Here is a 27,448-nt window from a genome sequence, read left to right on the forward strand (position 1 = left end):
TATTAACAGTCCCATTACCGTAGTAATACATTTCTATCTATTACTGTTATAAAAAGTAGGTTTATACTGTGTTTCAGATGTTTTGAATCATATGATGTGTACGTGACGTGACGTTCTGTTCTCACTTCTCTAATATGATTTTGCTGCTAAAGCTGGCAGGGTAAGGTAAAGTTCAGGTTCATGTATAAATAGAAGAAGTCCAGAGAGGCTACATTTAAATTAGGGAAACTATCAGAGGAAATTAAAAAGGCTTATAATGCAAGAATAAATTCAACTTAATTTTGATACTTTGAATCCAGTCTTTCTTATTGAAGGCTCATTTGAAAATTCCTATAACAATTACTTTTAGGCCTAAAGCAAACATGTCGGCTGTGAAGCTGCTGTTATTTCAATAAATCTAAAAACACTAGTTATTCTGCCTGTGAGCAAAGCATTGGTGATGATGTGTGTGATATCACAGCAATCCCTGAACAGTCTTGGGCAGACAGACAGGCAGGCGGGGGCGTCGCAGACACCAACCTGATCATTCTGGGCGGTCATGACTCTAAAAGGTTGAGAACCACTGAGTTAGAGTATTAGCTGAATGTCATGTCCGGCCGAATCATCAACAAAACACCATCTATCAAACAGTGAGACGTCCAGGACATCCATCATACGGGGCTGACTGCACTGCGACTACAGGCTACTTCAGGTCACATCTCCAGTAGTACTTATATACAAAAGTTAATTGGTGGGAGGTGGTGGAAACTTTTTACCTCAAGCCTTGGTTAAGCTATAACTCAGCGTGAGTTTCTGCTAATCAATGCAGATTTTTGACTGCCGGGATTGGGCAAAGGATTTAAGCTTAAACAGCCCCCCCCCAAAAAAAGCTTCTCAAAGTTCACCCACCAAACTTTTGGAAACTAAACCTGCAGTATTATTCTTCGCTATAGAAAAGAAAGTATTATACTGTGAAGTATTCCTCTGGTGAAAGAGAATGAAGTTTGGATGCAGGGTTGTAGACTTTTAAAAGGTTAGTTCATCCGAATTACAAATTTTTTTTCCCCACTTAGCCTTGTTCTGGGTTTCCAGAGGTTTCAGCTTGTGTTTGCAGTGTGGCTGAATTCACTTTGCTCTGATTGTGGTTAGAATTTTTTATCATTGGTTCATGGGTTTGCTCATATCTATTGTGGTCTGACTGACTGGCAGCCTGATCTGTCTGACATTAAAATGTTAACACTAAAATACAACTGGGGCTGATGGGAATTCAACCATTCATAATAGAGCTATTTTGTAATGAAATTATATGTAACCTGTAGCCTATGGAGCTGTTCAAAAGCGTGTGACGTCCTCTCTGGTAACGCGCCAGAGAAATGAGCCAACACCAGCAGGGAAGAAGAAGGCTGCGAGCTAGTCAACAAGGATGTAAACAATACAGGATTTAAAATGTTCAAAACATTGGCTCTTCAAATGTTTTCTCAGAAAGGAAATGCATTGGACACACTCACTACGCTCACTGCACTAAACATGACTTTTGTTTGGTTACAGGAAAACTCCACAAGTGTAAATTTTGACCTGCTGTTCAGGGGAATGTGTAATTCCTTGGCACATGCTCTAAAAATATAGGGGGCAGCATTTGACCTCCTCTCGCCCTCGATGCAATGGCACTGCCCGTCTTATTATCAAAACTCTTATGAATGCCAAGTGTTTACAACATGACAGCAGGGTCATGTGTGTTTATCCATGCAAGTAACTACGAACTGCTGAACCCAATGATTAACAATACAGTGGTATGAGCCCAAAATAAATGGATTTTACTGTGATTTGATTGCAATAAACAGATAAAACAGATGCCGAAGTAACTACATCATGATGGTGACTTTTGAAATGTTTGTTTTCATCTGTGAAAAAATTGGCTCATCCATCCATCCATCCATCCAAGTGTTGGACTGACAAACTGACCAGATGCATTACCATCCTGAGACTCAGGTCAACATTGTTTTAAGGAAGTTTAAGAACTGAATAGGGATGGGAATTGATAAGAATTTTGAGATTACCATTCCATTATCGATTCTGCTTAACGATTCGATTCTTTATCGATTCTCTTATCGATTCTCATTTGGGGAAAAAAGGAGAACAAACAGTTTGATCAGCATCAGCTTTGTTTAGTTAGAAGTATCACGACCTTACAAAACCAACAGCGAGGTCAAAAGAGGCTCACAGCCTAGTAACGATGTGTAACTGTGGCAAATACACACGTTTAACATTAACTGTTACAGCATGTTTTACAAAGAAGCACATGGCGCTAACATGGTAGTCAGTGTGTTATTTACCTTCCGTAGTAACCGCAGAGGTGGTCACAGCCTGGCTGCTGCCGCTGCTGCTAGGTTGAGATTCATCTCCAGTCCGAAGCGTGTCAAAAACACGACATTCATTTAAAAATATTGCACGTTGTGTGCGCAAATGTTTCTGCATGTTCGCCGTGTTCCCTCCCGACGCTGTTATCTCCACTTTGCAATGATTCTAAGTCGCCCTCTTGCCATCTTTTTTGGTAAAATTCAGGCAAACTTTGGAGCGTTGGTGCCATTGTTTACTACTGATTGCACTGCACGTGCGAAACTTCCGTAAGTTACGTGGCGTAATTTGTCGTGCTTGCTGGAATCGAGCGTGCGTAACTTCTTGCGGAAGTTACGTGACGTAATTCGTGCTTTTTGGAATCGATAAGAGAATCGTTAAACTGCCAAACGATTCCATGGAATTGAAACACACGGAACCGGTTCTCAACAAGAACCGGTTCTCGATTCCCATCCCTAGAACTGAATAGCATTAAACCTTTACTACAAGAAGAAGCAAAAATATTGTATTGCAGCTTTGAAGCAGCTCATATATCAACTGGGTTATTTCTTAAATGGGGAAAGAAAGAGAAGCTTTCCACTTTTAACACAGAGACTGTGAGAAGGTTCAGCATCTGTGAAAAAAAACAAAACATGGCATGACACCTATCTGAACGTCAGGGAATGCAGGGTGCAGATGGTCACATCTAATTGTGTCTGGGTTGCCTGGTGGGCTCACTCGTCTCAAGGGGAGAGAAAGATGCTGCCTTTGTCTCCTTTTTTTTCAAAAGGTAACCATTTTTCTACGGGAAATGAGACCCCCTCGTTCAGACTTTAATAGTGCACCTGTGAGCTTGTACAGCTGGATGTGTGACTACAAATACCGCTCAGAGATTCCCTGTTGTCTATAAATTCTACTGAATCAGTCCAGCTTCAGCGTTTTCTTTCTCTTGATTATATTCAGTTTTTAAGATCTTGGTAACAAGTGGATCTGAAGGTAATACCTAATGTTTTATTCATTGCTTTAGATTCAGATGAATCAAAGTCTCATCAGTTCCTTTAATGCACTGGATTGAACTGTTCTGACCTGTCGTTAAGACCTTGCCGCAGCCCCCGCCTTCCATTCTCCATTGAGCAAGGAGAGAAAGGTAAATGCTGGGTTTATCCTTGGTCTGGAGCCCGTCTGTGCAAGGGAGCATCCAGTTCATCGCTTGGCCTTTTACAGCTTCATTGCCTACTTTACAGTAAAGCTAGGTGCAGCGAACCTTTCATGGGGCTGACATATTACCTGATTTAAAGATTCCCTGGGTGGCAGGCCACAGTAAAACCTGGATCAGTTGAGGCAATCTGAGGGTTCCTTCAAAGTGAAACTAAGTAATAAAACAGTAAAGAGACCACACTCCTCCTCTCTTTTCCTTGCTGCTTTTTGCCACTCTTCTCCGAGTTTAAATTGGATGGATTATCAGAAAAACCCCGTATTTGCCCCTCTGCAGTAGAACAGATCTGAGAATTTCCATGACTGATAAATAATAAAGACATATATAAAGAGTGAAGCTGGAGCCCTTTCACACACTTATTTTAGCTGGGCTGAAATGTGCCTCATTATTCAAAGGGAATTTGTTAAGTAACAACAGCTGCGTCATTTCATTCTGACGTTTAATGCACACTGAGTGTTTTGGTAAGGATGCCGCTGTACGAGCGTTTAAAAAAAATTCACTCTTTTGTTCACGATGTATCAAATCAAAATGTATTATCTGGCACACTGCATGGAACGTACTGCGTAGAGCATAAACCACTCGTTAAATCCGATCTCAGTTTTTATTTAAAAAAAAAAACCTCAACAGGAACAGTGTGTATTCGCTCTATTCAATTATGATTTCAATTAGCTACTAAGACTCCTTACAGCTAGGATTTGTTATAAAAAGATTAGCTTATTGTATCCTGTTATTCAGAAGGACTGGAGACGCTAATAAGATGGAAATCGATGCCATGAGAAGGATGAAAGGAAGGAGTATCCGTGCACATGAGGTTGAACACTGTAGAACCTAAAAGGCAAAAATCAGATTAAAGAACTCCTTTTTCTGCTTATCTGAAGGCATTAGTGTGCCCGCATTATGTTAGTGTGGAAACATACTATATGCAGGTATAAAAGGTCATTGATATGTGATTTTTATTTGATTTAATTTGCAACAGAATATAAAACGCCTACACATTTAACCATTGTCATAGATTAAGGCTTGATTATTATTATTAAAACAACTGTTTGAAGGTTCACGTTACACAGATTACAACAACAACAAAATGATCCTGCTCATGCCTAGTCTGTTGTTTCGGATATTGTCCAGCTTCCGTTCATGCCGTTGTTTGAGTTGTTTCTGTGCCACGAATACACAAAAATATCAAGGGACAGAAATCTTCATATCATAATATAATCAGTTAAAAAGAAAAATGAAAACAAAGAGTGTAAAACATGCAGAAACCACCATGGTTTTCCAAGCTAAGAAGCATGGCAAATTTGCTGACTACAGTACAGAACAAGACTAAACGATTCCATACAAAAGTTAATAAATTGCCATGTAGAGAGTTTATGTGCAGAAGTGTTGAGATGTCTGTGAAATTCCTGCTTCAACCACAATACAGTGAAAGTTTGGAATACATTTGCGGTGGTGCAGTATTCAGAATTTCAACATCAGTGTGGGTTACTCTGGATAATCCACAGGCCTTGATGGGAACAGTTTTTACTGGAACCTCTTTCTACTGAAGAAATATTCCTTATGAAAACTGTGTGCAGTGAGGTTCACTATCTGGGATACCGTGTCTGTGCATTGACTTTTCACTGCTCACAGAAACACACTGCATCGTGAAACCTCTGGAAACCCAGAACAAGGCTAAGTGAGGAAAAAAAACTTGTAATTCGGATGAACTAACCTTTTAAAAGTCTACAACCCTGCATCCAAACTTCATTCTCTTTCACCAGAGGAATACTTCACAGTATAAACTACCTGGCTACAGCAGGTCATGTCGGCGTACATCTCAAATGCCCTGCAGGCAACCAACATCTAAAGGGTGGATACAACAATGATACTTGTAGAATCAATGCCAGCGTCGTTACCGTACAGACTGCCAATACGCTCAAGGCTTAAATCATTCACCTCTGATGTCTTACACAGGGTGTTGTCAGTACGTCTTCCCTGTATGACAGTTGCACACCATCAAACGCCCAACAGCAACCTGAGGGGTAGTCCCAGTCGAGCTGCAATGTCCTCCCAGACTGCTGAGTGAAAACAGGTATTCCCACGTGCTGCAGAATCAATATGGAAGGAGATTGCAGCTGTAAGTAAGAGCATGATGAATGAGACAGGCTTGGAGGTGATTGAGCATGTCTGCTCTGATGGTGGTGCATTTAAATTGGGCTGTGCATGTAAATGTTTTCGCTTAATTGGTAGCCAGAAGAGGTTTATCACCCGAGGTGAATACAGATCTGCAACACGAGCAACTGAAAAGAAATTCAATTCAGATTTAATGAGCTGTAGGCTGGAAATCTAGGTCTACGCTCATAGGTTGAGCTGAGAGCCACTTCTCTTTGTACTGCGATGTAGAGATTTTCTTCTTCTTTTTTTTTACTCCGGTGATTAATGTCCTATGTTTGACCTTATTGACTTAAAGCTCAAATGAGGAAATTGCTCTCAAGAGCAGTGCACTTTACCCTTCATTCAGACCAGCATGTCACATGTGCAGATCCGTTTCCCCGGATGGTAGATTAGTCAGACCGATTTTCCTGTGCAGAGGAAAACAGAACTCAAATTAATTTTGAAAATGCATTACACAGGGGCTGAGATGTGCCACAGATGGCTGTAGTGTCTGTTCAGGTGGACTGGACATCAAGGTCTTTACTGCAGAGAGGGCTCCTTGATTAACGTTGTCTCGGAGACCAATCAGCATGTTAGACAGCTCCTTTATGGCTGTGACAAAGTGTAGGCAAAAATACACGACAGGAAAGAGCCACAGGGAGCTGAAAAGTAAAGATCTGAAAACAAAGCAGATGCCCATACTGACAGAATTATAATAAATCATCAAATAATGGTGGATGCTGTCTGTGCCAGATCGTCACACATCACAGCGTGCAAACTCTGCGCAGTAAATGAGACGCACACATGTTTGACGCTGCACAGGAGAAGATGAGCATGTTGTTGAGAGACCATTTATCTATTTTAACTACAAGACAATTCTTATCATACTTGGAAAAAGAAAAAAAACAATTTGACTGCACATAGAAATGTGATTTATGGATATCCTCTTTTTGTTAGGAAAATCTAAATCACACTGCAGTGAAACTGAAATGATTGTAAAGGCACTGCATGGCAGCATCAGCCTCATGTACTGATAGATGACTGTAATAATATGCAGCTAACGTGGCATTTTTCAACCTATGTTGAGGATCCTGGAGGTGAATAGAACTGAAACTTTGCATGAACATACTTGAAATAAAAAACGTCCATTTATCCTGCAAAAACAGAAGCACTGAAATCAATAGAGCCCCTGATATGTTTACTGTGTTGTGCACTGGCATAAAATCAATGTAATATGGGTTTTTGAATATCCTGCTGGATGTCTTAACTTGTGCAATTGGTGGATAATCTTCTGAGATTTCCTTTGGGTTTTTTTTCTTTTAGAGCAGCTGTACAGTTTCTTTTAAGTGGTTCAGTTACAGGGCTTTCCACACCATCGGAGCAACTGTGTGATTACTGCAAGCTCTTCTGAGGCTCCATGTAGCCTGCTAGACTGCTGGAGCTAATCTCAGTTTAGCATTTCCACACAAAAGCGCTCTTTGTGGTTACTCAAACAATGGAAGACCACTAGAAGCCTCAGATCAGGGCCGTCATGAAAACAATGACATGCAGCCCCCGGTTTCAGTCTTTCTGAAATGGCAGTTTGTGCATGTAAGCCGCAGCTCAAGTGGTCTCCCACTGGACGGCCCCTGAGGCCTTGATCCTCTGGCAGGAACACTGACATGTCTATGAGTCACTTTGCACAGACAGCAGTGACAGCTGTATATCTACACACATTTTGGCATAAACATCTTAGACAGAAGAAGAAAGAAAAGCGAAGTAAAATGAGACCAACTTGGAGATATGACCTGATTAATAAATGCACAATGCATGCATGCACAGAGGTGATTTTAAATGATAATGCATCTTCAGTCAGACTAAACTCTACAGGCAGTGGCTTGATCACCTCACCTATATTTCTCCAGGCAAAAAGACTACGAAGTCTAGACGACATCTCCTTGCAGCGTTGGAAAACTGTGCAGCAAGTTTGCAGCTCTAGCACGATGTTCTAACATGCTTAGCATTTCCACTGGGTCCTGTTGAAATCCACACTTGGTTTATCATTCATGCTGTGCATACTAATGAACCCTGTGCTAACAGACAAATCCTGTCCTCAGCAGCTATTTATAACTTTTTTCCAGGATCACAAATAAAAGCTGAGAAACGTGTAGAAAACTAAAGCAACAGCATGCAGGGGTCTGAAATCCAACAAAGAGGTTTTGTTATACTTTGAATGTTGGAATATTTCTAGAAAAAAATCCTAAGAATAACATTAAAAATGTAGTAATTCAGTGGGCATATAACAAATGTGTTAGGAATGTACCATCAACCTTCAGTGTGCGGTGACTGAATCTGGCAAGGGAATTTTTTTACATTACCCTCTCTGTCTCAGGCTTCATGTTGCTGTACTCTGGACTGTCTAATGAATGCAGAAGCAGAAGCTGTCTGCCTGAATAGTCTCTTTTCGTCTGCAAAAATACATTACCATCTCAAAATCTTTAAAGATTTAACAATCACTAAATGTAGACTAAACCATGAAAATATGTAACTGCATTATCTGCTGCTGAATACATGCACGATATTAATGATTTGGATAGCATTCGTGAGCGCATGTTAAGATGGATGAGCTTGTGTTAAGACAAATGAGCGCACGTTAAGACGGATGCACTTTTAGAATAAAACTGAAATTCGGTTGTTGTTGTTGTTTCCAGCCGAGCTGCTGTCAGAGCGAATATGGTGCATCATGCTGTAAATTGAAGCATGAGACGTTTCATTGTTTCATCTGTTGAAAGTAACTCATACCACGATGTCCAGAAGGGGTAAATAATCATTTCAAATCACATGACTTGATTGTTTTGTATCATTCAGCTGTGTCACATCCCTCTCCGGGCAGCCTGTTTAGAATCTGCAGCTGTTTACGACAAATCCACAGAGGGATTTGTCACACCTGAGCATCAAAATAGCAGATCTCCCCTCCCCTCCGACAATACCTCACATTTAATAGTGAGAGCTGTTTGGTAATGCTGCCCATCCAGTCACTTGACACGTGCAAGCTAAGAGTATAATCTCCTTTCGAGTAAAGGATAAAACCAGACACACGGCTTGAAAGTGAGATATTGATGGTGCGTCCGTCTGTGCACAGCATGTAAACAGCAACATGTTGAACACTGAAGTTATATCAATCTTTCTGCGTTGTCTAATTGTTTTGCATCTTTTGTCCCGATGTGCTCATGAAGCCTGACACCCTAACAACAGCCGACTGGGTGAGCTCATGCAACCTTTCAGATTAGCATAAATCTTTAAAAGGGGGGGAGCTGTCACTCAATTGGTTTGACTGGCATTACTGGTGATGTGAGGCAAACGAAAAGTGGCCAGATAAGCCTTTTGTCTTTGTCTGTTAAATGCCTTGACCTTGGATTATTGAGCTTCTGTCAACTGCAGTCTCTGCTGCTTGTTGCTTATTTACCAGCTTTGTGCTTGTGTAAGGACATTCTGGTGAAGAGAGGGATGACAGTTCTGAAGCCGCCTTTGCCGACACTCAAGACAGTCATTAGTTCTGACCTCACCTGGCCCTCGGACGTAGGCTCGCAGACATCTTTTGCAATGTTCCGCATAATGTTGGAGCGGTGGAAAATAATAACTTGACATTTGTGAGCAGCAGCTGCTGCAAAGTGAGGTGCCGTGATGACAAATGTGGGAATACGGTTTTGTTTGCCCATTTTGGGGAAAATGATTTGGACAACATTGAGAAATGGCTGGGTCCAAATGTCACTTGGTGCCTGGTTTACTAAAGTTATGCCTGCTTGGATAACAAACTGATTTAATTAATGTACCAAAACCCAACGTGGTTATAAATTCAGGGGTTGTTACAGCTGCCTGTTTATCTCTAGGGCAAGCTCTTAATTTCCAGATATTAAACAGTGGATTGACTTAATGTTATAAATGGTGCCGTATGAAATTACAGTATGTTCTCAAATGATAATGGATATGCTAATTTCATAACATATTGAATCTGCTGTTTCAGCAATATATTGTTTGGAATTATATTATTTTTTGGGCGATATTGTGAGACTTTCTGTCGCATTATGAATTTTGTATCAATTAACTGTGTCTCTTCGTCAGTGCTGAGTGCGGTCAGCGTCTCTTGGATGGATTCCCATTTAATCCTACAGGAATGTGCTATAGACATAGATTACAATGACCTGGATAGCCATTGGGATCCATCCTCAGTTCATTTTAGTGCCTTGGAAAGCTGAATTTCTACTTTACCACTTTGTCCTTGTCAGCCTCGGCTCGACGTTAGAGAGACATAAACAGACACATCACAACCTTCTCACAGTGGAAGACATCAATCACTGAGCAAAGAAAAGCTACTTGTTCTGGTGTGACCAGTGACCAAGGTATCTGTATGTAGGTAGATATTGTCCACGATAGAAAATGCCAGCACAACACTACGATAATACTCTTATCATGTGTTTAAGGTTGAACTCATTTCAACTACTTCATGTCAAGTTTGGGTGGTTTGTTCTTGAGCAATGCATCATATTCTATAAGACCATTGTGTTTGTTTGTCGCTGTCCTGTTTGAACCAAGCGTCACTACAAAGTCAGCTTTTCATGAGCTCAGAAGAACAGCCTGTTTTCGGCTTTGTGACGACACATTTTCCAGCTAATCCAGGAGGATTTCAAAAGTGTACAGTGTTAAAAGTAGGAGAATCGTCTCAGACCACAACTTTTTTTTGTCATTTTATCAGAAAGAAAGTACAATATTTATGCCTCTGAGGAAGAGAAGTCTGACATTAAAATGGAAATAGGTTCTACTCAAGTAAAGTACAAGTACCTTAATTTTTTTACTTGAGTAAATGAGTTACATTGCATCATTGGATAATACTGAATTACTGATTACTGAATCATTTTTCTGACTTTGTGACTTTTCTTTATGTGTTGAACTACATTTCAGATCATCAGTGATGATGTCTATGACGTCATGGGCTCTGTGGAATATTGTAGGGAAATTAAACATGCCATTTATCCTGTAATTTTCATTTTTGGATACAGTGGAAAGTTTACATTTTACATTTAGTCATTTAGCTGATGCTTTTATCCAAAGTGACTTACAGAGAAGGGAATCATACGCATTCACACACCGATGGTGCAGCCTTGGGGAGCAATTTAGGGTTCAGTGTCTTGCCCAAGGACACTTCCACATGCAGACTGGAGGAGCCGGGGATCAAGCATCTGATTAGAGGATGAACTGCTCTACCTCCTGAGCCACAGCCGCCTCACATAGTATCACTTTATGCTGTAGATCTAAAAATAGTAAATAGTAAACATTTACGTCTCTACGATATGTTTTATTTGCATCCAACAATTTTATTTTGGGGCTTTTTTTACAGCCTTACTGGTGCTTTAGTGTGCCTACAGAGATCTACCTTATGTTTTAGAAAATGTGATGAAAAAATATGGGTATTAAATGTTCTGTCTTTTCATTTTTGTTCTTTTCATTTTTGTTGTGTCAGTAGAAACAAGCACTTGGAAAGCAGCATAACTACTGCCATTAAATTCCTTGTTTCTGTGTCTCATTACAAAACGCCCAAAGTAGCTTGATTGAAAGGCAAAGCTGAGATGCAGCACATTGAATATGGTCTGTGAGGCATCGGTCTATTGAGCCCATCCAGGATTATGTAACTGCTGATGAGGGTGGGTAGTGTTATGGATTTGTTGTCTCTCATGTGTGCCAATGCTCAGGATTTAGCCTTTATTTCTGCTCTGTGGCAGCATTTAACCTGTCAGATGATATTCTATGCACCGCACTGATGGACTGTGAAAAAGTTAATTTGGGAGCATTGTAACACAAGAGGGTAGGCTATATTAATATCTGTGTTTAACAGAAAAAAAACAGTAAAGACTGGTGTTCTTTTCCTTTTCATGCGTTTAGTTGTGTGGATTCTTTTTTGTAAGTATGACCCACACAAAGACTGTTTTTTCCTTTTCAATTACCTGGCTCAAAGCTATAGGGATCCCAGAGAGAGCAAACAAAAGCTTTTATCAGTCAATCACAAACAGCCGAGGCATGTATTTGTGTGCCTTTTAAAATTGAAAGCTACGTAGTTATTAAGCCTTTCCTCCAAAGCACATTCCTCTGCAAGAAATACTGATCTCTTCTGAGCGAGCTTACCTCGACCCACTGAGATTTTCTTCAAACTTGAAACAGACTAATAACAGTTATTCTACCTCAACTCCAAAGAACTTTTTGTTGGATCGCTAATGGCCAAAGATTGCTTCTGTGTCAGTTACTGAATGTGGCCTTCGGTGTGCCATTCACATAAAAAGTCTTTTTCTATGTAGGTTTTTCTGTGACGTCACAGTAGAAGTTTATCGTATAGAATCGTATACTCAAAGTTTCAGCCAGTCAGTGTTGCCACACATACTGTACCTGCTCACTAACTGCACGTGCTTCATTATATTGCTTGACTGAGAAACGTAATACCTCATCTTTGCCTCTGTGAACAGTATCGTAGTGGTGCAGTTTTGAATTTCTTAAGGACTGTTTGCTTGATTTCTCTTTTAGCATGCTCTGTGGAAGTTAATCTCTTTGGCCCCTTTTCTCTCTGTCAGCAGCAAGAAATATATTGGATAAAGAAACTTGGTGACATAAAACTAATGGGCTTTAAATTTAACCATGAGAAGGGAAGATGATTGGAAAACTTTTTGAAGAATGTAAAATTATAATTCAGCGTCCCTGAGGAAGCGTCTGAAGCACTGGAGGACCTGTGTAATTCTCTCTCTGATGAAAACCCTTAATACTGATTTATCTGATCAAGAGCGTCTCAACAGCTTTCTCAGGTCTGCTTGAGGAATACTAATAAACCAGTCAAGGAAAGGCTTGTTCTGCAAAGAACTGAACAGAACCCAGACCTTACAAACAACATCATTTGAGGTTGCTTTATCTGATCACCCACAGTTTCTAACTGTGACGGTCACGTTGGATCTGCAAAGATACATTTTGTGGTTACTTTTGCTCTGGAATGTTGTTTTTCATATAAATGCATACCTGGAACATAAACTGTATTAATACAGAATTTATTAGAATTTTTCATGCATTTTGTGGCCTCTGCTGTTTCTCCTTCAAACTAAGAAGAAGAGGCTGAGGTGAGGGGGTTGCAATCAGCATCTACATTTCTAGATGCAACTAGATATCACACACTGGTCCTTTAAAACGAGTCTCAAAAAGTTTCAAATCTGAATTCTCACAAAAAAAAAAAAACAGATGAAGTTCTGATTATTTTATTCATGTGAAAAATTATGGTCAAATTGCTGGCTTGTATTCCTTTTTGGAGGGAAAACAGTTCACCAAACTTCTTTCAATATCAAGTCATTTGGAAAACGCTTCTAAAGCTCAGTATTTGATGAGAAAAAAAAAAAAGACAGAAAAGCCATGGCATCATTTCAAACAGAAATGGCACCCATAAAAGATATCCTGTCAAAAACACGATGTCCAGAAGGAATAAGCTGCAAGAGAGGATGATCCAATTTTACATGCAATCTGTTGTTTTCTGTTAGGACTAAGATACCGACTGGATCCTTTGCTATTAAATCCCAGATGGTTCAAATGAATTGTCCAATGAATTACATCAGTTATTGCGTGCGGATGGTTTTTTAACCACGGTTCTTTGAAATTGTTATTTTTAAAACTAATAAACCAGCATGTGCAAATAAAGCAGCTCAGAAGACTTGTGTGATTTCATCTCGTTTGAAAAGAGTAAAGAGGTGAAAATAAGAAAACACTGTATGGCAGAGGCACATTTTCATATTTTAGTACACAAATTTCAATTTGGCTTTTTCGCTCTCTTCCAAACAGAATCATGTTTTTCATGGTCAAAGGGCAGAGTGGAAATAATCCGTTTCAGTGCCATGAAGAGAAGTGGAGCACTCATTTTTCAGCGATGTATTAGATGTGAAATATTCTACTTTGAGCTAAAATGGAATCAAAGTATCTTCTGAGATTCAGAGAAAATCAAAAGCATTTGAAGTGGCAACCTGCATCCTACATCTGTTTTTAAAAAAATAAGAACAAAGGCTTCTCTAAAGTGTAGTAGCTCTTAAACACTAATCTCGGCCTCACAGATTTAATTTTTTACATTTGGTACACTTATACAAAAACACCCTCACAGTCTGGGGTCAACACATGAAGGTGCAAAAGAGTTAATTTGGCTCAACAGGGGCACGCTGAGTTGAGAGGCCTCTTTTTGAATTTTCTGCTGCTCCAAATTAAAAGCCAATGCACACCAACTGCTTGCTGATAGAGCAGCACTTGTAATTTATCACGCAGACTTAAATATGCGCTTGGGGTCTGGCTGGACAGGTATCACCTTATGAAGGTCATTGAGACAAAAAATAAAACTGTTTTGCTCCTGAGGACAACCCCTCTGAGCCGCACTGAGAAGATTTGTAAGTCAAAAGCTACAGATGCAGAGACACAGACGAGGCTTTCATGTGTGCTGGATCGCATTTACTCTCTTCAGCTCAACCGTTTTACAGAGGAGGTGTCCTTTGCTTGACACCAGACTCGACTCATATGTGGCTGTGGCATTTCCAGCAAAAAAAAAAAAAAAAAAAAAAGCTTACCATACCAATTTTCACTGTGCAGTGAAAAGCAATAAATGGAATCCCTGTGGACACTCACATGCTTTAGAGATGCCTCTTTCTGTAAAGAGCAGGTAATCACGCATAACTGCTCAAACGTCATCTGGACATTGGAGTCATAAACAAGAGCCTGGCACTTGCCACTTTGCACAGATTGCACTGTCAGGAGGTAAACAACAGAAAGAGTGAGGAAGGACTCATCTGATAGGAAATGTCAGAGCATGATTGGATTAAAAAAACCTTCTAAATTAGGGTCATTAATCATGAGCTGGGAAAACAGTGACAGGTCTTGTTCTCAAAAGCTCTCCTCTGGAACTAAGCTGAGTGCCACGCGGAAATTGTGCAATTACCTTAATACCTGATTTAAATGAAAAGTATGCATGGCAGTGTCAATTGTTAATTGGGGAAAACAGCTCATATTATTTGGAGGTAATTGCCATCGCAAGAAGTCTAGTTATCTAATCCTGTTTTTTTTTTTTTTTTTACGACACATCCGTTTGTCTTGAATGCATAATTAACACGGCGCTATTGCATTGAATTCATTCCGGTGTGACGCTGCCCTACATTGTGTAGCTACGGCTGACACTGATTGAATGTCATGTGAAATGTTTTCCTCTGGTCAGAATTGTCATCCGCATCCCAACCAGTAATACACATGTCAAGTGTGACATCTTAAACTCTATCATCTCTGCACTTTCACAGAGAAAATTGAGAGCTGTGCATTGAGCAGAAACATATATATATATATATATTTTTTTTTTTTTTGTAGTCCATCTCTGAGTTATCATCTTTCACCCAGTAACCCAGTTCAGTACTGCAGCGTGCACACAGCAATTAACGAGCAGCAACAGTTACACTAATGTATCACGTTTCTCTGCTCACTGTGTCGATGTAATAAACTGCACCCCTGAGGGCGGCTGCTACAGGAATGATGGCACGAGAGCTGGAATTGACGAGGGCATGTTCGGGACTAACAACCCCTCCCACCACCACCACCACCACCATGGGCAGACCAGACATCTTCCCACATGCACTGATTGCCCCGCTGTGTAATGCATTATGATATCTGAGGAAATCTGATCAGAAGTTCCCCGACTTGTGTACAAGTCTTTGCAGAGTTAATCAATGCTCATTCTGCATCGATTCTAAATATCTGTTGTGAAATCCAAGCCGTCTTCTTCCAGTTGTGCTGCCGATTCTCCATCAGGCCAGAGAGACTGAGAATGTGGGAAGATGTGCGTCTCATATCTAATTTTTTCCCCCCACGTGTACGATATGTGAAAGATGTCTCACTCACTTAGCGTGTGCAGAAAACCCCGTGTGTGCTCCCAGGCAGTTTCTTCATGGTACCTGGTTGGTCTCCATAGGCGCAGAGACAAAGGAAGTCACATGCACTGCCTCTCGGTGGACTTGTCTTTGCATGACTAATATGAATATGTGAATGCCTCTATGAGAGAGGAGTACAGGGACATGGTTTTCCATTCAGCAGCATCTTAATTAAACCAAATTTCCCTCAAAGACTCTACAGGCGGCTATTTTAGATTGCAATTAGCCATGCATCATGCGGCTACCCACTCGTTCACAAGGCTCTACTGGTGTGTTGTCAGGGCGATATTTTAGACAACTTCCATGCATAGTTCTTGAAAAATCTGCAAACGTGCGCATCATATTTAGCTTTATTTTCAGAGAATTACCTGATCACTGAAGCACTGCTTCTCCCACGGTCGGATAATACATGTAAGGACATTATCCCAGATGCAATAACCACATATCCCCAGGCATACCGGGCTCCCTGGCCAGCTTTGTCACATGCAACTTTAATATGATTTTACTAGTGACCACAATGAGGGATACACCTCCTAATGAATCACTTTCGTCTCTCATTCAGTTTCATTAGCTGACTTGTGATTTCTTCACTGTGAATGCACATGTGTAAGGAGACAGATGCAGCCGCTGTTGCTTATTTTCTCAGAAGCAAGCCAGAGCTCAGTCTTTGTTCCAGCTGCACATCCTCACAGCTGCAGCCTGTTCCTGCCTTACCTAAGGCATTGTGATTATGTGCGGCACAGAGTCAGAACAAACCCATAAACGACAAATGTGGAAAGAAAATACAACCAGATAGTGATAGGTTATTTCATCAAAGAATGCAGATAATCATCAGAGCAGTGTGACCTTAAATTGTACACCTATGTACTGTAATGTATCTCCTTTGTGCTCATCAGATCCAGCCTTTTGTTGTCTGGTCTTCAGTGAGAATCATTATATTAAAGCATCATCCCTGTGGATTGATGGTCCTGTCTTACATCTCAGGAAACTTCCTAGTTATATTCTATCTCTATGCTGGACATCAAAATTGTGGAGCTGTAGACCTGTCTCATTCAGTTATAGGAGACACGGGAAGCAGACTTTTAAAGGCCCTTTTTTTCCAGGCAGGATTTGCTCGTTAAAGCTCTGATAAAATATTCTCCACATGCTGCTTAAATTATTTGTACGTGATCAGATGAAGCATCCTAACATGATTTATATATAGTTCATGAATACGGTACATTATTAACAAAGGGAAATGTATTGTTATCTGTTTAGAAAATGCTGCTGGCTCTTGCTGGAATATGACGCTAACACACACTAACAACTCTGCTGCAGCCACATGACACTGCCCAGGAAGGTTATCTGTCGCCGGTGATTTATCTCTCTGCTACAGCCAAAGCAGGTATCTTATTAGGAAAGGTTGCTAGTTAGTTATCAAGGAAGAAGGCTACAAGGCAAGCTTCCAGAGCTTATGGTCTGCTTTTGATAGCGAAGCATTCAATAATTAATGTGATTTCACTTGTGTGTGTGTGTGTAGGCTCTAGCCAGTGCTGCAACTTTGGCCTCTCCATGGAGATTGTTTTTACACTTTGCTAGAAGATAAAGTCTCTAACACCAGAAGTAGAAAGAGTCATCCAAAAGACTTACTGCCACTGCTGACAGAGCCTCTGCTTCATTTCTACCAAGACAGTCATTTTAAGTGTGACATCATTATCCCTATCCTTCTCTATTGCATGCATGTGACAAATTCCCCTGACTCCAATTAGGCTCTTGTTTAATTACTTCCATTTACCAAGGTATTAATTCAGATCCCTCTCCTCAAACCCTCTCTAATTCCAGCATGATGCATTGTCACCAATCATTTCTAGACAGTGTACAGTTCACGAAAAGTAAGTCCAGTGGCATAATTTATCCAGAATAAGATGCGTCTGAGTCACAGCTCAGACGGTGTAATAATAAGATTAAAAAAAATGGAGTGTAACATAGACAAAAATAATTTCAATAATAAGTGTGGGCTAAGTAATGATTAGCAGAGTTAATTCTTGTGAAGGAGTTCATCTGTTTGCATAGCTGAGTTTGGATGTGACGCAGAAACTAATTTGCCTGCCAAGAATATACAGCAGCATACTGGGCACACACATTTAAAATAACTTTCATCAAGGCATCGTCCAAACGGTGGACGCACATGGACACCAGCATATTGATGCTGACTCAAGGCTGGCCAGAGAAATAATAAATATAATATGTGCATATATATTAGCTTCTGGTTTTATAACCGACCAACATATTTAACTACTGACTGGAGACCTTGAGGAACCCAAGAATAAACTACTGTAAGAAGCAGCCATTATAACATGAAAGTGTACTGCAAAACCTTTGCATATGTAAATCTGACTGTGTTATATTGTACAATAGAACATAAAGATTAAAACCTTTTATTATGAAATGATGAACTGTGTTTTTGACTTTGATCATCATCTTACCTGAGCAGTATGTATGAAGACATGTGTCCATGTCCTTTAAAGTAACTGACAGAGTGATTATGTAACACTTTAAATTAAAACACATGGCAAACATGGGTATAAAACATAGAAAGATGATATGAAGTCATAATAATTGGCAAAGTCAGGAAAAACTGGAATGATAGAATAAAGCTTTAGAGCTCTTGGATCATCCTTGTGCAGAGGTGACCCACCTTGCAGCAGGACCTGCTTCAGCTTTAGGATTACCTGAATGTATGTGTAGGGCAAACGTGGATTTTATTTGATTTTTTTTGCTTTTATTCATATGAAATGCACATTTCATATACAGTGTGTTTACTTTGGACAAAGCAGGCCGACGCAGACTATGGAGACCTTGAGGAACCCAAGAATAAACTACTGTAAGAAGCAGCCATTATAACATGAAAACGTGCTGCAAAACCTTTGCATATGTAAATCTGACTGTGTTATATTGTACAATAGAAGGTAAAGATTAAAACCTTTTATTATGAAATGATGGACTGTGTTTTTGACTTTAATCATCATCTTACCTGAGCAGTATTTATGAAGAAACGTGTCCATGTCCTTTAAAGTGAAGAGTGATTATGTAACACTTTAAATTAAAACACATGGCAAACATGAGTATAAAACATAGCAAGATGATATGAACTCATAATAATTGGGAAAAAGTCAGGAAAAACTGGAATGATAGAATAAAGCTTTAGAGCTCTTGGATCATCCTTGTGCAGAGGTGACCCGCTTTAGGATTACCTGAATGTATGTGTAGGGCAAACAGTGGAATGTGGATTTTATTTGATTTTGATTTTTGCTTTTCTTTATATGCAATGCACATTTCATATACATTGTGTTTACTTTGGACAAAGCAGGCCGACGCAGACTGTGAAACCCCAGTTGACAGAAAGTGCTGTAAGTTATCCAAAAACGAACCAGCAGGAGTCACACGACCGCTACTTTTATGAAAGGTAGCCCGAAAAAAGAAAATCAAAGCGGAAGTGAGGAACTGACTGAGCGGAGCAGGAAAAGTTTTTTCTAGGGGGGTTGGTGTGGGGGACTCCGGGATGATCAGTGAAAGCTCCTCCATAGAGAGCTGCGCTGTTTGAAACAAACTCTCGTCGTTGAGGCACAATGGGACTCCCCACTTTGGAGTTCAGTGACTCTTTCCTGGACAGTCCGGACTTCAGGGAGCGAATCAAATGCCACGAAATCGAGGTTGAACGGACGAATAAGTTCATCAAAGATCTCATCAAGGATGGGAATATGCTCATCAATGCGCTCAAGAGTAAGTAGCCTTAACGTGGCCCCCCACTTCTTTTTTTTTCTTTCACTCCTATGGGCCCAGAAATAATCTTTTTCTAAGTGTAACTAGGTTACCTGAACGCCACAGGCGACATGTAATTAAAGGATGCGTTCATTGCAGCGTGTTTTAAGTCTGCTGTGTGAACCCAAGCCACCGGGGGCTGGGTAACCCTGTGCTCTGCCATAAGGAAACATTTATATTGCTTGGTGGTAAGCTTTAAATCTTTGTTTTTTTTTTTCTTCAAAAACACACATAATTCATTATTCCGAGGTTGTTGTAACTCCAGGACGTTTGTTTGCCTTTGTGTCTGCCTCCCCGGCTGTGCTGCATGCATGCATGGGCTTGTCTAACACAGCCTGGAGTAAAGAGTAAAGACTCTGAAGGTTTTTTCACCTAATCTATGAGGCCACAGCCAGACATATGCAGATCAGAGCACACAGCCGGGATTCACTTGAACTTAAAGTCCATTAATGAAAGATGCTTCCACCCTCAAGGGCTTTCAAGTCATCTATTAGAAGAGAGTGGAAAAACAAAGACTGTCTTTAATGTCTTGCATGAATGAGAGCTATTTGTCACGGGTCATTGTCCTCTCAGATTCCTAGTTCAATCTCAAATTCCTCTGTGCTGATTTAAAGTGGACTTCCTGTTCCGCTGGATCCCTGTAGGGACGGGAGTTTGGTCTGTCAACTGCCAGGAGTGTGTCTGTGAAATGGAGAAAGATTAGAAATATAGGCCTAATAAATATGGAAAATAGCTGGCTTTGGAATATGATGGGGAAAGGCCTCAGCAGTGTCTCGTAGTGCACTCACTAACCCATCACTCGGAGCGATAATATTTTGTCACCCTTCACTGAGAAAGCATCAACGTCTTCATGCTTTCACTCTCCCCATCAGCATTCCTACACACACTGTATACATGCGCTGCTCATGTCTGTTGCTTTTGGCTGACAGGTCAGTCACTTACATTGAAGATGAAATACTACCTACCAGGCATACTGAGAGAGTCAGAGCTACAAAAACAGACTTATTTTTGCATTAAAGGACCAGTTTGTGGGATTTAGTGACATCTAGTGGTGTAGTTGCAGATTGCAGCCCCCTCGTTTGACCCCCTCCTTTCTAGCGTAAAGGAGAAACTGCGAAACTACGAAATGTGTGAAAGGCCCTGTATAAAAACCAGTGATTAGTTTGTCTGTTCTGGGCTACTGTGGAGACATAGTGGCTCAACACGGTGCACTCAGGAGCATCTGTTTTGCCATATTCTCTAAATAGAGCTACTTAAATCTGAACATTATCAGTCTGTGTATGCACATCTATGCTTTTGTGCCAGAAATATTCGTGCAAGATGGAGTATACGTACCATCGGAGTGTAAGCCAAGATTTTTTTTGTATTGTACAGGCCTATTGTGTAGTGAGCACTGTGCTGAGTTGAGATAAAACAAAGCCGCTGTGCAAGTTAAAAAATAAAGTTAGAAACAAATGAATGTTATGTCCTTGTGATGATTTATCATTATATTTAGCGTAATATCCCAAGATTGGCAATTGCATCTCACATTTTGAGAGGACTACAGAGTAATATAAAGTTATTTAGTTTCAGGCACCCTGGTTAACCAAAGGGGCTTTCAACAGCTTGACGTACAGCAGCTTTTGTGAGATGCTGGGCTTTTTTTTTTGACACTGTTTCAATTCCATGTTTCTATAGGTTTCTATTTGATGTCAACAAAACCAGCAAGGAGCCCTTAACATTTGGATCATCATGGCTTACTACTGTATTTGAAAGAATTCTACTATAGCTGAGGGTCAGCAGAAGGCCAAACCTATTTCAAACCTTTTTTTGCAGGAAAACTGTTCTGTCAGTGGCAGGGCACTTCAGGTGGACAGAAATTCCCCACTGAATGGTTTATTCATGGCAGTCAGGATACTCAGTGACAGGATGTCAAAGGTCCAGGCGGTTTAATACCAAACAAAACCTTAATGCTGCAGGTCGTACAATGCAGCAAACGAAGGGAGACTTTGATTTGCTTCGATTGGTCTGTAAATGCAGGGAAACTGCAAAGCCAAGCCCCAATTGGATGTTCCATATCTCTTGAAAAATGAACTTCAATTGGAGGAATTGAAACCATCTGGTGATGAAACTCAATATGTGAACTATTCCAGTAAACATCCCAACAGTTTAGCCACAGTTCAACCAGCTATAGGAGGTTATTCAGGGTTATGTTTGTCCTTTCTTTGTACTAATGAGTGAAACAGTCCTTTAACTGGAAAGCCCAGTTTCAGTCAGGGGAGGAGCAAGAGCGAAGAGACGGAAGTAAATTATTGATGCTCTTTAACTTAGGACGCCGTAGAGGTTTATGACCCTTTATGACCCACCATCAGTGGTGACATTACTGGAAGACCTTTAATGGAGCACTTTTTAGTAATCATCTCATGTTTCGAAATTGAGTAGTATACCATAATTCACCGGCTTTCACATGTGCTGTCTGCATGACTGAGGCCCACTGAGCCAAGGTTGACTTTCATGTTAATACATTACCTGTGAAAGAGTTACTGAAACTGCTTTGAGCAGAGTTTCTAACATGTGTGTAGCTACAGGGAGAAGTGTGGTTAGAAATGTTGTTTTGTTTCTTAGTTACTTCTTTGTAGGTTTAACTGTGTAATAAAGCCAAATGTGGCTAACCTTTGCAAGGTAAAGGAAGGTAGCATCAAACTTGGCTTTATGGAACGAATTCATGAATGTAAACATGGTAATAAAAGAGAAACCATTGCAGTCTTAATCATATCATCAGTCTTCGTGATAGTGTATTAACGTTGATGAGTATTTTGGTCTAAATTTTCCACTACATTTAGTTATTTGTTGGTGTGGATGATTAGTTCCAGGTGCAAGTAACATCTCTGTACAGATGCCTTAAATACGCTGTCTTACTACTATCTGAGGTTGACACTGACTGTTCACACCTGGTGTAAATAACAACTGCTGACTTTTATTAATCCGTCCACTTGACCGCAGTAATTGAATACACTAAAAGCACTAATTATCCCTCTGTGAGTAGGGTGGAAGAAACCACAGACACGAGGCATGTAAGAATGCATTGTAGACATGCTAGGTAAGTTTATATACAAAGCTCTTGGGCATGTAGCCAGGCATCAATGGAGCCAATATTGCACACCTGAAATCTGTCTGGTTCCTTCACGACAGAATGTGCAGAATGTAGGATGCCTGAAATCTCAGTTAGTCCAGTTGTCTTTTGTTGATTTGAAGTTTTAGGTCAAATGATGCAAATGTGGAAGTGCCTTCAATGAGAAGTTGGCTATAGTCGAGAATTAAATGTGGAAAAACATAACCATTCTTAGTCTATACGATAAATATGAAGTTACAGCAAGCAGCTGCTTGGCTTAGAACAAAGACTGGAAACCAGGAGAAACACTGTACAATGGTAACAAAATTCATCTAGCAGCATCTCTAAAATTTATTCATCTTTGAGATCTCATTTGTTAAGTCTAAAAATGTCAAGATGCAGTGCAACAGGGCGTTATGCGTGGGACTATTTTCTTGGCCAGGCTCATTAACTTCTTGAACTCTCTGCCTGGCAAACTCACAGTGATAACAACACTCCAAGACGTGAGTGGACATGAAATGGTCCGACACATAACCTACACATAAAACTCCGACGTGGTTTTTACACTTGGGTTTTCGTACTGATTAAATAAACAAGAGAAAAAAAACGTGTTGATTTGGGAGCTTCAGAGGTTGTGGTAGGCTGATTTTTGTTGCAATGTACAGTACACTAAGCTCAGATGACAAGCTGCTGGTTGTGGCTTCGTATCATATTAATCACATTTAACTATCTACGAGAAAGCAAACACATTTCCCAAAATAAGCATCCACTTTTTTTTAGATCAAGGCTTCCAAAAAAAATTCATTTTTGTCAGGAGGTTCATGGTTCGTGTTAGTAGATAATCTCCCTTTGTTACTGATAGTGTTGCTGTTGCCATGGAAAATTCTTATTTCTGATTGGAAGCTGGTCTTTGTTAAAACAGTGTCACAGCACATGATAAATCTGCTTTGTGCTACAAACCCGCTGCAGGTGGTGAAACAGACAAAACCGTGGATTCAACTGAAAAAGTAAAAAAAATAAATATAGATGACAATGTGAACACACAAGATACAAAATAACAGACACGGCAGTGGAGTCATTATACCCTGTACCTCATCAATTATTTTTATATATCATAACATCTCATTGTTTTTCATCAGAGCACCGTGGGGATGCCACTGTTGTCATGGACTGTATGTCCTTGTACTGTGGATTGACTGGCCAGCTTCCTATAATGAAATCAGAGACCTTTTTTATTCACTCGATGTTTTTCAACCACCACTCTCTAATTTTACACTCAACCCATGGCTTCTAGTAGCTTGTGTTTGAGCTTCTGGCCTGAGAGTGGCTACAAGACAGCGGGTCATTCGATTCAGAGAACAACATCCATTCAGCCGGGCCGTGGGTGATGTCACAGATGCGCCATCCATATTTTCTACAGACGGCAGAGTCTAAAGCTGTTCCAGGTGGCCACAACTTGTGTGGTATATTACATTCTTCCTATAGAACATATACTATATCGATCACACTGATAAATGTGAATGAAACACATGACAAAGCTGTTCGCAGTGCTGCAGTGTGGGAATCCTCGGAGAGCCACTCAGACTCGGGTAGGCTTTGGGGACATTGCTTGTGTCCTTCTCTCATAATTTGTACAAATATGTAGCAATGGGCTGACTGCTTGTTCCTGCACATACTTCAAGACCACCAGATATCTGCGGTTTATGCCTGGAACTGAAATATTTCTCGTATTTAAAGTTCACAGTTCTTAAAACCTGTCCATAAGAATGGTTTTAGAAGACTCATGAATCCGAGAAAGCATTTAATCAGCTTTTAAAAATACATGAAGATTCGCCGTGTCTAGAAGACAGCCCATTATTATGTTAGCTGACTGTGTGTGTCTGCCACCACCCCATGCCCACGCCTGTTCACCAGCTACAGTGACGCTTCCTCCCTGGGATACATGCAGTAATGAATGGCTGACACGCATGGCTGTTGTTATTATAAAAATTACAGTATTTAGTAAGTCTGTAAACAGCATCTTTGCTTGTTCTGAGTGTGCCCGCATAATTCTGAGGTCTTTACACAACTTAATATATCTATAATTAGGGAGTAGTTATTTTTATTAAATGGAGATGTACTTTTTTTTTTGTTGTTGTTGTTAAAAAATGATGTCACAAAATCTTCCAGCTTTGGGAACTCCAAGTATTTGTTTGTCTGAGGACAGATGATGCTCCCAAGGCTCAGCCACAGGAAATGTCCTGTAAACATGCTTGTATAACCATCCCCCATCCTCCCTCAGATAGCATTTGGCCGGACATCATTCTGCTTCAGAGTGTGTGTGTGTGTGTGTGTGTTAGACTGTGGCTGTAACTATTGCAGGATTATACAATTTCTAATGCGTTGCTTTGACTGCTTTGATGAATTTAAACTCATGTAATGAAAATGAAATAGAGGAGTACATTATGTGACTTGTTTAGCAATAAAAGCTGGGCGAAGCTGTGAGCGCAGCTCACTGTGTTTTTGTGGACAGATTTTGATAAAAGGATTAGACATTGTATTCCTAAAAGCTGTTTCCCCTCAGACTGACGCAGGGAAATGTGTTCGACTCCAGATTGAGGCCTGTTCTGAAGTACTCTGTTGCTCCACTGTCAGTCAAAGTGATTGTCACACCGAGCACACCACTCTCGTGCTTTCAGCTGCCTGGCTTTGCACGCTGATGCTTTTTTGTTGCTTCTCCAGACTGAATATGATAAGGTGATATATTTGTGTCTCTCCTCCACAACATTAATAATTCACTCTATCTCTATGACTAGACATGGTTATTGTTTATTGTCTTTTTTTTCTCATTGTAGATGAAATCCTGTGTTTTCCAGGCTCAGTATTATTAGAGGATGATGAAAGCAAAGTCTGTTAAGAAGTACTGCATCTCCCAAAAAAATGCAGTTTTAGTATATTAACATGAAATGACTCTGACTTAGTCAAATGATTTTGCAGTAATGTAGCTTTGGCAAACACACGATTAGTTACCTGCTCATCCAGACATGGCTGGTAAACATTATCAGTGTGGTATACATTCTTGTGATGGACCCAAAGGTTGTGTGATAAAAAGATGGATTTTCATGTCGCTTTAGCCTACGCAGACGCTAAACTAAGACTTTGGATGGCACCTTAGAAAGTCTCCAGCGCGTAGCCCCACGGGTTGCCAAGTTTTGTCTGAAAGTGTTTGGACAATGGGGGGTTTTAAATTAGTTTCGCACACCTCTTAGAAGCACGTTCTTGGCTAATTGTAGGCTATTTGCTCGAAGGCCTGTTTTGTAATACCTTATTGACGATGCCAACTATTACAACAAATTCTGCTTATTTTTCTGCCTGCTTTATTTTCAGAGGCGAGTTCATCTTTGTCAGAACTTGTGTCAGACATATTGTCTGTGTGTCTTGTGAAAGAAAACCTCTCGGCTCAGTCTAAAGGCTGCAGACTTGGTGATAAATGGTGGGGGGCTGGCTTGGCTCGCCTTTTTTTTTTTTGTTCGTTCCGGTGGAATTGCAGGGCTAATAACTCTGATATATATATATATTTTTTTTTTTTTCAGAGCTTCAGAATAGGTTGTAGCATTGCATCAGCCTCATATCAAAGAACCTGGGTCAGTATCTTTCATCTCTTCAATTATTTTCAACAATTTAGACAGGGGTAGTGTAAAAAGTCTCTTCCTGTCATATTCTGATCATCGGTTACCACTGCATTGTTAGACCTGTTGATATAATTAACCAGCCAATATTCAGCACACATGTTGTTTTCCATTAATATAACAGAGACGTAGTTGGCTTGGCATTACCAAAGCAGGCTGCCCTGCTCTTGTTTTCTTAATCTCTGGTGTGAAAAGTGTTTAATGGCATCGCCAACAGCCATTTTAATTGTGAAGCATACTGTATATGTGCTGTATCACTGCACTGAGACCGTGTTCTCAAGTCTCTTCTGTTCATGTTTTATTCAGCCGTATTAAAACCCTCCCTGTCACTTTAGAATTAGTTTTCAGGTTGACCAACTGCCACTTAAAGCCGCTGCCTGCTTCTACAGCAGCGAGCGTGGAGTTGTTAGATAAGGCTTTGTTTCAGGCAGCGGTTGGCGGTGGGAAATGTTCGGTATGCTCTGGGAGTGCGAGCGCCTGTCTGGTTGGCTCTTCTCGCACAGCTATTCTCCTTCCCCCTGCTGGGCGACTGACAGGCGAACGTAATAGTAAGCAGGTGGAAGAGGCCTTTACCTGAAGGGCCACTCCCCCCCGTTACAATCCCTCCAAATGGAATCAAAGTGGCACAATGCACCCTACTGTTGCATCAAAGTGATCTCCCTGTCTCTCGTTAAGCGGGGCGCATAGAGGCGCTCGCCTTTGAAGACCTTTTTCATCTGAAATCGTCTGCGTCTCGCTGACAAGATAAAGTGGCTGCGGTGTTTCTCACTGCGATGCTGATGTACAGGCAGACTGTGTACTACTGTCTCTACCAAAGAAGCATTGTTGCAGGATGCCGTTGTTCCCTCAATAAAAGATGTATAGTCAATTCTGGGCATGTGCCTTGTGTTATATTTAGTGTAAAGTATTATATTAAGCAGAAAATACAGCGAGTGCACTCAGAGTCATTTCAGTGGAAAGTGTAAATATGTCGCTATTTAGCAGAAGCTGAAGATGAATTCTTTACTGTGCAAATTGTAGCTTTTAATGGAAGACATTTCTGCCCATGACTTGAGGTTTAAAAGCTTTTTCTGCTCTAATTTGTGCTAAAGCACTTTATTAAAAGCCCTAAGAGTATTCAGAGGAGTGGAATCACAACAAGGATGCTGCTTGGCAATTAGTGTTGTGATGAGTATGTCAGTCACATAACACACTGCTGCAGTACACTGATGTTCTCGCATGTGACAGTCAACAGGATTTCCAAGCCTACATATGAATTATGTCATTTTGACTTGTC

General features: G+C 40.4%; 1 protein-coding gene across 5 annotated transcripts in view; it reads left to right on the top strand.

The window, feature by feature from the left end:
• The first annotated feature begins 19,101 nt into the window (after window positions 1-19,101).
• The window catches only part of arhgap42b (Rho GTPase activating protein 42b), a 55,008-nt gene continuing 46,661 nt past the window's right edge, over window positions 19,102-27,448 (top strand). For 3 of the 5 annotated variants that reach the window (XM_019272994.2, XM_019272995.2, XM_019272997.2), the window contains exon 1: window positions 19,103-19,374. In XM_019272994.2, the coding sequence (XP_019128539.1) occupies window positions 19,221-19,374 (154 nt within the window). In that variant the 5' untranslated portion in view covers window positions 19,103-19,220. Of the gene's footprint in view, window positions 19,375-27,448 lie in introns of all 5 variants that reach the window. The other 2 variants (XM_019272996.2, XM_010739715.3) reach the window with 1 other exon arrangement.

The sequence above is a fragment of the Larimichthys crocea genome, chromosome VII (genome assembly GCF_000972845.2).
Source record: "Larimichthys crocea isolate SSNF chromosome VII, L_crocea_2.0, whole genome shotgun sequence".
Lineage (NCBI taxonomy): Eukaryota > Metazoa > Chordata > Actinopteri > Sciaenidae > Larimichthys > Larimichthys crocea.